The sequence below is a fragment of the Mus musculus genome, chromosome 8, assembly GCF_000001635.26.
Source record: "Mus musculus strain C57BL/6J chromosome 8, GRCm38.p6 C57BL/6J".
Lineage (NCBI taxonomy): Eukaryota > Metazoa > Chordata > Mammalia > Rodentia > Muridae > Mus > Mus musculus.
The window spans coordinates 60,971,012-60,983,955 of record NC_000074.6 but is presented as its reverse complement, the minus strand read 5'-3'; the positions used below and the strand labels follow the sequence as shown (position 1 = coordinate 60,983,955).

Sequence of the window (12,944 nt, the reverse complement as noted above, 5' to 3'; positions counted from 1 at the left end):
CAAACACTGCACCTACCTGTTCACCAGGCTCTTGGGCAAGCTCTGGCCGAGGCCAGGAATTTATTTATGCACCTCCCTGCTGAGTCACAATACAGCTCCTTGAGCAAGGGGAACAGGCTTCCTATATATTGTGACACACGACAGGAACCCAGTATGTAAGACCACGTGGAACCCTCAGCTCTTTGGAAATGCATGGTGTCTAAATTTGGACTCATCAGGATTTTCTTTGGTATTTTTTTGTTAAAGCGCATAACCTGCGACGGCGCATAAGGCTGGATGATACCGTAGTACACTCTGTACACCATTACAGGCCCTGTAGCATTAGACGCGGCTCTGGAACCCCGGGGGTCATACGCTCGCTTCCGCCTGCTTCGGCTTCTCACCGCTGAGCGGAAGCCAGGCATTGCCACGATGCCGGGGACCGCACACTTCCGAAGCGCTTTCTCCGCCGGGGAGAACGTGAGCGACGTGAGAGCAGGTGGCACCTCGGCCGCCCAGCGTGGCCTTCGAGGCTCCCCTAGGAGGTCTTCTCCCGGCCACGCCCTGGTCACGCCCATCGCTCCATTCCGACCAATAGGCGCAGAGGTGCCTCCCAGTGCGGCCGTGGAAGTGCTTGGACGGTGGGACGCCGAGCGGCCGTTCACGTCAACGCGCTGACGTCACGCGCGTGCGACGCACCTGTCGGGCTCCGACTCCTGCAGCTTCTCTTCCAGTTCAGCGGGTCAGGGCTGGTCGCGGAATCGCTCGGCTGTCACCTCGCCAGCTCGTTGCCGGTGCGCTCGGGGCGGGCCGTCCGTCCGTCTGTCCGGAGGATGAGGCTGGAGTGGGCGGAGGCGTGAGAACCGCGTTACTTTCCTCCCGAGGTGGAGCGCGACTGCTCCTGTAGTCCTTGGAGAGCGCAGTGAGCCTCCAGTCGGGGCAGAGGCGGGTTGGTTTGAGGGCCCGCTGGAGCCGGAGGATTGAACTTCACCCTGAAACCAGCCTCCGCCGGTCCCACCTGGCCGCCTTTACGTAACCTCTCCTGAAAGGCCGGTAGCAGTAAAGTCCGCCGGGGTGGCCACCCGGCAGCGGTGTCCCGGTGAAGCTCCCGGGGCGGCTGGCGCGCGATCGCAAGCAGATGCGGGGTCCACAGGCAGCGCAGCCACCAGCCGCCCAGCTTGCTATGCCTCTGAGCTGCAAGGTGAGTCGCCAGCTGTCAGCTTCACGCCTTGACGGTGGACCGCGAGGCCGGGCTCTGGCCGAGGTGCCCACCTACCTGCTGTCCAGCCCATTAAAATCTCTCCTGTTCCCTCCCGGAACCTTCGAAGGACCTATACGTAGAATTAAAAACTAGGAACCAGCACAGAATTAGTCTTGAATTTACAGTTTGCTCAAGTTTAAAAACGTTTAGGTTTTTTTATTTTATCTTATTTGGTCTTTAGACTTATGCATATCAAATCATTTTTTGTGTGGATATTTGCGTTTTGGTAGTAAACTTGTTGAAACAGAAGTTACTTTAGAGAACTTTTCGTCCTGTGTGCTTTATTTAAAGTATGGCGTTTTAAAATTAGACCACAAGGAAGTTAATTGCATATTCATCGGGTGTGTTCTAATTCTAGGCCGAGATTTCGATTTCCTTTGAAAAGGATGACTCTTTAAGACAATTGGACCAAACCTTTTAATACCTCTCCGCGTGTGCGAGTATAAAATTTAAAAAGTTCAGTTCTGCAAACTTTTTTTGAGCCGTGTATTCAGTTCCTGCACGATCACTGTGGCTTATATATAACTGATACTTTGTAGATGTACTTTTTACCCATGAAAAATTTAGATTATTTTCCTTGGGTCAGTTTTACATACCTCTGTAAATTACAAAAAAAAAAAATGGTTTTTCAGTTCGGGAGTATATACAAGAAGTCCAATGCTTATGTGGATGTTGTTGAGCAGTTTTGAGAGGTGCTGTTTCTGCTGATGTGTTGTTTGTTGTTTTTTAAATATGGCTTTAAATTTAAGTGTATGACGTATGGGTATTTTCTCACATTGAATGTTTATATGGTGTTGACAGAATTTATCACAGATACTGTTCAACCCCTGCCCCTTCCTCTCCCTTTGCTACTTACTTCAAAGCCTCTCTTTGAGTGGCAGCTCAAATTATTTTAAGAGGTCAGTATAAATAACTAAGGTCATTGCTTGGAAATAGTGCCGTCTATGTACCTTATGAAAACTTTAAAGAATTATTCTGATTCTGAATATATGGAGTTCAGAAGAACAGATTTGTTAAAGTTCTGGGCTTTTTGGTAGAAAAATGGCAAATGTCCAGGTCATGTTGGTGATAGGCTTTCTGTTTCCTGTTGTGACAAGTTGGTAATAATTTTCAGACTTCTCAGGAAGCCAGATTTGATCTCTGTGGTGGGTCATATATCAAAGCAGCATCCTGTGGGGTTTGACCACTGATTCTGCTTTGTAGAATTTCTACTTGCTTTGTAGTCAAAATTGTTAGCAGACACTTCCAAAATATATGATATAATACATGTAAATAGAATACATTCTCTCTCAATTTATTTTTCATTAATTCCATAAAGTAAATACATTGACTTTTTTCCAATTAACAAGTGTGGAAACTTGAGAAAGAGTTGAACTATCATTCCTAAGGTCTCACAGCAATAAGTGTCAGACTGAGCTCAGCAGTGTCATCCCAGAACTTTTGCTTTCAATCCTCAATGGCTACAGGGTCTTGCAAGCACTACTAGGTGACATTCTACTGAAAAGTTGGAGTGAGAGTCATGGCGCCATAGTTCCATACATTTGTAATTTGTAAAAGGAGTGCCCAATTGCAGAAACTCTTCCAAGTGTTGTTGTTAAAAAGAGCATCCAGTACTATCACCTTAGTACATTTTTATGTCTTTATGCGCACATTCATATTTGTTAATAAGCATTGTGGCTACAATTCCTTTTGATTCCTAAAGATAAGTGTGCTTGGTTAGGTGTAAAGTGAAGGAAGACCCCCCCCCCCCCCCCCACTGTCTCACTGTCAGAGATTTGCTGCAGCCGGGAGGGAACCAAGTCAATCAACCAGATCTCCCCATTCTTTCAGGAGCAGTTGAATATGTTGTCTTTTCTCAGTCTTCTATAGCAGCTTTTAAATTGGATTATTGTTTTATCTTTTTTTTCTTATCAATGAGCCTTATATTCATCTGTATGTGTGTTTTCCCTCTTAGCCTTTTAAAAATTATGCAGTGTTTAATTTTCCTTTTCCTGGATGCTTGTTTTTGTTTTAATTTGCAAACTGTAATTGTGTGTATATATTTGAGGTACAAAGTGATACTTTGATAAAAGTGTATATTGTGGAAGCATTAAGTCAACCCCACATAGATCCGTTTGTCTTTCATGTGTGTGCTAGAGATAGAAACACTTGTATTTGAGGTAGCACACAGCTCATCTGTAGCTAGGGCCGTTGCACTGTACATTAAGTAGGTCACTTGGTAACTGAAACCTCTACCCCTGACTAGACCCACTACTCCCACCCCCATTCCCAGCCTTCCATCCCTGAGAACCACTGTTGCAACTCTGCTTTTGAATTGGACCGTTAGATCCCACATGAGACCATGCAGTGTTCTGTGCTTTTTTTTTTTTTTTTTTTTACTGTATCTATGATGGACACTTAGGTTTTCATAACTTTGCTCTAGCGAATAATAGTATTAAGCCTAAAAGAACTTGTAAATTTAAGAAATATTCTTCATGGGCTGGGCATGGTGGCGCACGCCTTTAATCCCAGCACTCGGGAGGCAGAGGCAGGCGGATTTCTAAGTTCGAGGCCAGCCTGGTCTTCAAACTGAGTTCCAAGGCAGCCAGGGCTATTACAGAGAAACCCTGTCTCGAAAAAACCAAAAGAAATATTCTTCATGGAACTAATTACTTAGTTTTTTGTTCTTTGAAGAAAAATATAAGGTGCAGTTTTGACGTGCTAAATGAACAATAATGATAAAATAGGAAGTAATGTTACTTTTGGGAGAAACCAGTTAGATTATTGTTTTATCTTGGAACTTTAAAAAGTAACCCAGTGGATCTAATGGATAACAAACACCCTGCCCCATTGTTCTTGCTCTTTGCCCCCAACCTTTAGAAAAAAATCTTACTGTTTCTGTGTGCTTTTTAAACTTTTAACTTCATAACAATTTATTTTACGTATATAGATGCTCTGCATGTATGTCTGCACACCAGAAGAAGGTGTCAGACAGTTGTGAGCCACCATGTGAGTGCTGGGAATTGAATGAACTCAGGACTTCTGAGTTCTGGAAGAGCAGCCAGTATTAACTGGTCAGCCATCTCTCCAGCCCCTTGTGGTGTTTTTCTACTGTGATGATTTACATTACTCTTGGAAGTTGGTGGACTTTAATAATGTATTGAAAAATGACTTTGCAAGAATAAAATTTTTGCCTTTTTATTTTATTAAAATGAGAATACTTAAAAATTTACTTATATTTCCGATAGAAATCAATTATTATAATGTAGCTTTTAAATGCTCAGCATGTCTGTCTATGGAGAGTCACTGTATTTGAAAAAAGATAAATAGTTCTATTTTATTTTTTTAGAGAAGGTATGCAACACTAGCTGGCCTGGAACTTACTATAGAACAGGCTTGTCTCAAATTCACAGAGATTTATCTGCCTCTGTTTCCTGAATGCTGGCTTTAAACACAGGCAGATCTCTGAGTTTGAGACCAACCTGCTCTACAGAGCAAGTTCTAGGACAGCCAGGACTATGCAGAGAAATAGTGTTCAAGAGAGCATATTTTGGCTAGTAAGCTGGTTTTGCAGCATAAAGTGCTGGGTAAAATCATTGATATCTTCTCTACCAGTGCAGTGTCCAGTGCTGGGTAAGACCATTGATGTCTTCTCTACTTTAGTAACTTGCTTAGCACCTTCCAACACTTTGAAAGCTAGTCATCAGGGAGGAAATTTACTGGTCAGGTTGAGATTAATTTCTCTGTGTTCTGTAGCCAAAGTGTATGCTGTCTTCAGCAATAGAATCTTGTAGTTAGGGTGGGAAACTGAGGGCAGTGGCAGTACCTGTGTTCTGGAAACCTCTGTGGCTTCCCTGCCCAATAAGTCGTAGAAAGGTATTCCATGCCTTGCTAGTAAAAACTGTAAGAAAAATGTTGAATGAAAAATGTGTCTTACCTATAGATGGCTAGAAGTTGGGCTTCCCCGACTCTGCCCTCATTGTTCTGGAGACTTGCGTTCCTCTTTTCTGCTTGGTGACGTGGAGTGTTTTCATTTACTTCTCTCAACAGATTGTGACCTACTTTTTCTCTGTTTAACTTACTAGTCAGACATGCAGGTGACTGACATACCATTGGCGTTTAGCCATTAGCTTCAGTTCTGCCTAGACACTTTTATAGGAGAAACAAAACTTTATTGAGAACCATAAAAGCCTTTTAAGTTATTAGCTTGCAGGGTCTTTGGGAAATAGTTCTAGGAAAGTATGTGTTTTATCAACAAAAGTGATATCCATAGAGGAAAAATTGATGAACTGAACTTTATAAAAATTAAATATTTTTATTATGTGGTAGACCATCCTGGGCTATAGAATGAGACCATTTGACAAACAACAACAACCCTCAAACTGAATACATATGTCACATACTTTGCTAACCATTGACTATGTAATGAAAAACAAAAAATGAACAGAGCTAGGACACAACATACATTCTAGATCAGAAGATTAGCAAATTAATAGAATCGCTTATACAGTGCTATACAGAGGGAGCTGTAAGAACTATTAGGAAAATTTGATAGAGGCAAAATTTGACTCAAGTTTTATGGTAGCCTTTATTTTTTTTTTCTTTTAAAAAAACTACCTGCATGATGTTGGTTATTTAAACATTTTGTGTCTTAAATTTCTCATCTTCAATAGAGAGATTAGCTCTCAAACCATATTATTGACTCATATTTAATACATGTACTTTTGTGTAATATAGTGCTAGAGAGATGTATTTATTAACCAAAGAAGTAATTTTGTTTGTTAGTTGTTGATGTTTTGAGATGGTGTAAGTTCCTGATTGGCCTTGAACTCCAGATAATCCTGTTTAAGGTTTCTGAGTAGCTGAGGCTACAAGAATGTGCCATATGCCCAGCTAATTAATAGCTACTTGATGTGAAAGCTGAAGAATGAGTAGCAAAGTTAGGTGAAGAAGAGAGGGAATGTTCCAGATAGAAAGTACACTGAAGGCCTTGGGCCAGGAGGCAGGAAGGATCCTGATGGGATGGAGAGTTGGAAAAATCAGCGGTCTAGAGTCTCAAAGAAGTACACATTACAAAGTGAAACTGGGAACTAGGCAGGGACTGCCAGCCAACCGCTGTTTCTATTTTGTTAAGAAGTTTGTCCTCTAAAAACTGTGAAAAAAAAATGAAATATTTTAATATACACATTAGGGATAGATTACTAATCAGACTTTACAAGGGGCTCACTGCAGTACAAAGATGAAGTTAGGGGAGACAATGTGCTTATGCTGAGATCATTAGAAATTTCTAATAGTACCCTAGGCTTTATCTCTGTGAGTCTGGTCTCCAGAACTTCTACCATATACTCTATGAACTTGCTTTTTTTTTTTTTTTTAAATCGATTTATTATATGTAAGTATACTGTACCTGTCTTAAGACATTCTAGAAGAGGGCATCAGATCTCATTACAGATGGTTGTGAGCCACCATGTGGTTGCTGGGAATTGAACTCAGAACCTTTGGAAGAGCAGTCAGTGCTCTAAACCACTGAGCCATCTCTCCAGCCCCTATGAATGTGCTTTAAGTAATATATTAATACTCTTAGAGTATTAAAATAGGTTGTTTTGGCAGAAGGGATAATAAAACAAAGTTGCAGATTCCAAGCCTAGCTCACTGCTGTTGCTGAGGGGTGTGCGCATGTGGAAAACTGACTGCGCGGCTTCTCTTTGATCTCAGCGGAATGAGAAGCTGGGTATTTACTGCCCATGCTCGGTTCCGGCCATTGTGCTAGATGCGGACAAGAGACTCGTGCTCTCAAGCCGCTCTCAGAATGTCACCTTACATGAAATCATCTTTAAGGGAATTATACATTAGTTTTAAAAAGATAGCTATTATTTAGTAATTTTTAAAAAACAACTGGACTTCCTGAATGCTTTTGTTGTTAAACACTGCTATGTTTTTGTGTGCAGAAAGAAAAGTACCAACTAGGTGAGACGGTGAAGGCCGTCTTGAGGCTTGGTTGGCGTGTGGGAACTCTTTTTCATGGTCTGTGTGTGCTCTCTGTGACTTTCTCACCAGCCTTGCTTTACAAGCCTCACTGGTTTGAGTGCAACTGCAGTTGGTCTATCTCACACATGTACTTTTCAGCTCTGTTGCCAATGCCAACATACATTAACTTCTCATTTTGATGGTAAGCATGGGAGTAGATATATTAAAGAAGGGAGGAGTATTTTTGGTATACAAAGAGGCAAAACAATGAAAGCATCATTTGGTTTTACCTGCTTTGGAAAAATAAATTTTTTTAAACTATTTTCAATTTCCCTGATTAATGTTTGACCCTGGGCTCTAAATACTTAAATATTTTAAGTTAATTGTAATTTTTTAAAGTTACAATGCAATTTTTAAAATTTAGGTAGTGCTTGCCTGAGGTAAAATCCACAAAGGACTTGGTATTTCAGCCATTTGTTGCCATTCCTGTGAGCCTCTTCTTGCAAAGCCCTGTCCAGTCTGCATCTGCAAGTGACTGCATGCTGCAGTCCTTCCCTATCCTGTGCAGTAAGCGGCACACTACGAAGGCATCTCTGCACTGGATCCATTTTAATTTCACAGATCTTGGACATGGTTTTACAGCACTGCTTGAAGAAGTTTTTCTTTTCTTTTTTACACCTGCGTAGTGAGAAGAAAGAATTAAACCATCCCTTAACCATTAGCATCATAGGGGTAGCTGTTACACTGGATGGACTTAGGATTTTTTAATACAAAGATAATAGCTTTTATTTTGTGATGTCAGAATACATGGTTTTTGTTAAATGTTGGGAAAATGTTGAAGCCATTTTCCCCTTTTTTCCAGATAAGCAGACAGCTAAATGGAGTCTGAGCAGCTGTTCCATAGAGGCTACTATAGAAACAGCTACAACAGCATAACCAGCGCGAGTAGCGATGAGGAGCTCCTAGATGGAGCAGGTGCCATTATGGACTTTCAGACTTCTGAAGATGACAATTTGTTAGACGGGGACACAGCAGCTGGTAAGTTCAGCATGACAACTAAGAATTGTAGTCATGAGGATACCAATAAATAGAGTTTCTTTTTTTTTTTTTTTTCTTTTTAAAGCCAAGGTAAATTTACGTGACTTAACCATTTAAAAGTATACATTCAGTGGCTTTAGCATCTTTACAATAAATATTATGCTAAAATATTTTTATTACCTCCTAAGTCTCAAACACTGGAATAAATTTTTGAATTTTTTTAAGTATAAGCTTTTTATAAGTATAAACTTTTTAAACTTTTAAGTATAATTCAGAGAGCTATGGGATCATTACATCATACTTGTGAGAATGAATGTCTGCAAAATAAACAAGTTACATAATCTTTTAGTTAAGAAACATTTCCTAGGATCCTCTTTTCTTACCCTAAGATATAACTATTATTTGATCTCCATTTAGGTTGGTTGAGCAGGTATTTCTATGTTATGTAAGTGGGGTCACAATGTATGACATTTTGTCTCTGATGTTTCTGTATCCTTGCATATGGCAGTGCTTATTTCTATCACCAGGTAGTTTCCACTGTATAAATACACTGCCGCTTAGGTCTGTGCAATTCCTTGTAGACTTTAGATATTATTAGTATTACTTGAAAATATGTAAGTGCATATGTTTTAGTAAAGGTACTGTATGTAACTCTATAGTATGGAATGCTTAGATCTAGAGGCCACGTTTCAGCATCATCTGGAACTGTCAGATAAGCTCTGCCTTATGTCTGTCTGCAGTGTGTGGAAGTTTAGTTGTACTTCTTTACCAAAACTTAGTGTTAATAGTTTGAAACTTCTTAACTGCTCTGTGGATACAGAAGTCTCTCATTTTGAGCTTATATTTGATGGCTTAGGAGTTGAGTTGCATTTATATATGTTGACTTGGCCTCTTAGGTTGCTTCCAGAAGTGTCAGGTTAGTCTTTCTATTTTATAGAAGCGCTTTATATACTCTGATTTGTCAGATACATTCATTGCAAGTTGCTTCTCTTACTCTGAAGTGTGACGCTTCATTTTCTTAAGACCTTGTGGTGAAGTCATTGATTCTAATGAAATCTTGTTAGTAATTTTCTTTATTCGTCTTATTTTCTGTGTTCTCGTTTATGATTCTTCTGAACTGGGTGTGACGGTACATAATCCCAGATGTTGAGGCAAGGACTTGGAAGTTTACATATCCAAATGTATTATTTAAAAATAAAGATGTCAAAGACTTCAGGGGATCAAAGATAGTATTCTGTTTTCTTCTCATGTCATTCACATTTAGATCTGGAACTGCTTGCATTTAACTGTGTGTAATGTCAATAAGAATTCAAATTTTGATTTTTGATTTATGAGTAACTGGTTGGTCCAGTACCAAGGCAGGTAACTCTCATTCAAAATGACAGACACTTTGGCAGACAGTTTGGCCATTTCCTATATTAACTGAGCATTTACTGTCAGGTTAATTAATAATGCACCAAAATGTTTACTCCAGTTAGGTGAAATATCCACATGAAAATGAGGAAAAAGCCAATAAAACAATGGAACACAGAAAAGCCTCAGCATCTCAGTGGAGTCTCCCTGCAGTGTCACCTCTGTGGACCGAGCAGCTGTTTCTGTGTGTGTGTCCTGGCCTTTGCACTCCCTTACATTTCTGAAGTCCTTGCTCCTTTCCCTGTCAAACCTCAGCACATGTATACACTTTGTAGTTACATTTGCTTAAGCATGATATGCTTAGGTGTGCTTTTTTTAAGTGTTAATAATACCCTGATTGAGGTATTAAAGAGACCTAGACTTGAATGTGACTTGATGTTTCATCCTCAGGCAGTTTTTACTCGTATCTCCCTGTTGTGCTTTGTTTTCTGTTGCTATGATAAAATGCTAACCAAAACACCTTGGTGAGGAAAAGGGTTTGTTACAACTTCATGTAGAGAAACCAGGACAGGAGCTGAAGCAGAAACAGAATCAGAGATCATGGAGCGGTGCTGCATTTTGACTTAACTCTCCCCAGACTCTTTCAGCCACCTTTCTTATCACCCACAGTGGGTTGGGCCCTGTGTCAATTAGAGAAAGAAATTTCCCCACAGACATGCTTACAGGCCAATCTGATGGAGGCAGTTCCTCAATTGAGGGTTTCTCTTCCCGGGTGTATCAGGTTGATAATGAAGATGAGCCATCACAAATATTTCTGCAGTCTCCTTTCCCCATTCTGTGGGATGCTTAGGAGTTTCTGTATTTTCCTTCTTTTCATTTATTTTTCCTTTTCATGTAAATGTTTCATCTAACTAGAGTAAATATTTTGGTGCATTATAGCTGAATCTTATGGTCAAGGTAGATTTAACATTATAGGAAATGGCCAAACTGTTCTTCCAAAGTGTCCGTCATTTTGATTGAGAGTTCCAGGTGCCTGCTTCCTCATCAGCATTTATTTGGTAGTGTCAGTGTTTTGGAGTTTATCCACTATGTAAACCACAAGAGTATTGCAGTAAGTAACTTTGTTATTCTACCCTGAGATCCAGTTTGTTTAAGTATATTTCAGTGTTTTGAAAAAGTCTCCATATTATTATATGTGCCTTTTGAACATATTGATCACATTTTTGACATCTGTGCCTGAGAATTTCAGTACCTGGACCATCCTTGGTTCCATTTGTCTCCTTATTTTCTTCCTTCTCTTTTTGGATCTTTCTTGGCTTTAGTTCCTGGCAGGGTTTGTGATTGTTAACTGGATACTGGATACTGTATGCAGATAGTTGTGGACTTTCTGGGTGGCAATATCTTCACCAGAGAACTTTCAAATTTCTCCCCAGGAAACAGACATTCTAGAATCTTGGAAGAGAATTTACAACATGGTTTTAAGACTTTCTGTTATTTGTTTCTCTTAGAATCATTTTATTCTTAGGGCATTGCTCTTGAGGCTTTTTGCAGAAAGCTGCTTATCTGTGTACTGGAAGTCTTCAGTGGTAGGCACTGATGCCTGCTTTTTGCCTCTTAGCATTTTAAGATAGCTATTGGCTCTGCTTTTTGTAATAATGACTGCCTATTTACCTTTTGCTTCTTTCGAGAATCAAACATTTTCGGAATAAAGTGGGGTACAGTGAACCACTTCATCTCTTTTCTGCAGGTTATCAGTCCATTTAAATTCACATTGCTGTGGTGCTTTTGTACTTCAGAGTGTGAGTTCTGAGCCCTTCAAATTGTTAAGCATCAGCAGTCACCTTCTGGTTTTCCAGTTACTCTGTTTATGAGTGTGTAAATGGCACAAGCACAAATGATTGGGACTGTTAGGCTCTCCTCTTTGTTCCGTTGCTTTTCACAACAGGGCCACCTCTAGTCTGCCTTCTCGGATGATGTTCTTTGATGAAAAAAGACAGTACTTTGCATTATTTATTAGCCATTTGCTTTCTTAGAGTCACTGATTTTTCTGTCTACTTTAGAAGTAGCATTTATTGTTAGTTATAAACTAGAATATATGCATTCATAAATTGAGAAATTGGGTGAAATGAACACCGTTCTCTTTTTCTCTCTCTTTAGCTCTTTGATTCTTTATGTGGAGTCTAAAAATAATTCAGGGAAGGGGAAGGAGCATGAGAAGGACCCAGCACTTCCCATCTTCCCACTGTCCTCAAGTGCTAGTGAGGCCTTTGCTCAGACTCTTAAAAGAGGAGTAAGTGGAAAGAGAGGATACTTTTTCTCAAACTGAATCCACCAATAGGCTTCTTTGTATGCCACTGACCAGAACCTGGCAACATGCCCAAACTGAGTCCGGCTACTGGCAAAGGAAATGACATTACTGACTAGTTAGAACAGTCGTGATTCCTTTACTGCACATAGGTATGTCACCAGCCAAATAAAATGAAGACTGTGTTAAGGAAGAAGTTGGAATGCCTTTAGGGGACGCAGACACTGGTGTTTTCTCTGAAGATTCTGTCCTCAAAGTTAATCGCATATTTTAAGCTTGATATTAAATACTCTAAATGCTATGTCTCAAAAATAAACTTGTTTCCTTTTAAAGACATTTTGTAGCATGTATTTATTGTGTGTGTATGTGCGTGCCATGTTGCTGCATGGGAATCAGAGGCTAACTTGGTGACGCAGTTCTGTCCATGCAGGTTAGAGGGAATGTAACTCAGGTCCTCATGCTTGGTGACAAGTGCGTTACCCACTGAGCCATCTCACCAGTCCCAGTGAATTTTATTTTAATACATCTTTGAATTGCTAAGATGTTGCCCAAGGGGAAGTAATGCATGAAGGACTGCAATAAGAGTAAGAATCTCTGAAACAGGAAATGTCCTTTTGGAAGGCAGTGAGTTCAGTGTAGTTGATGATCTTCAACAGTAGCAGAAAGGGAGTGTTTGGAAGAAGCAGTAACCTTTTATCTACCATCATGAATTCAGACAAACGTGAGGGAAGGTCTCATTGTTGTGTGTCTAAAGAATGACCACAGCGAATGGTAGAACAAGCAATTGAGAATAAATAATTTTTCATGACCATTTGTTTAGTTTCCCAAGGCAAAGTCCCACCAAACACGTAAGCAACATAAATATAAACCAATCGCTGTACCAGTAATGTTTTAGCGTGCATGTTGGTGATGTCAAGAACCTTCAATTTGGAAACTTAAGTTTACTTCCTGGCTCACCTTATTCTGTAACTTTTGGCAAGTTAGCCTCTGCATGCCTCATGTTTTCTTATTAAAAATAATAACCATTGGAAGAGTACTCTGAGAATTGAGTGCATTAGAGAT

The 12,944-nt window shown here is 40.1% G+C and overlaps 1 protein-coding gene across 6 annotated transcripts in view; it reads left to right on the top strand.

Moving 5' to 3' along the window:
- Positions 1-638: 638 nt before the first annotated feature.
- The window catches only part of Clcn3 (chloride channel, voltage-sensitive 3), a 72,929-nt gene continuing 60,623 nt past the window's right edge, over positions 639-12,944 (top strand). For 2 of the 6 annotated variants that reach the window (NM_173873.1, NM_173874.1), the window contains exons 1-2: positions 645-1,180; positions 8,049-8,224. In NM_173873.1, coding sequence (NP_776298.1) covers positions 8,065-8,224 — 160 coding nt within the window. In that variant the 5' untranslated portion in view covers positions 645-1,180; positions 8,049-8,064. Of the gene's footprint in view, positions 1,181-8,048; positions 8,225-12,944 lie in introns of all 6 variants that reach the window. The other 4 variants (XR_001778397.2, XM_017312553.2, XM_006509260.3 and 1 more) reach the window with 4 other exon arrangements.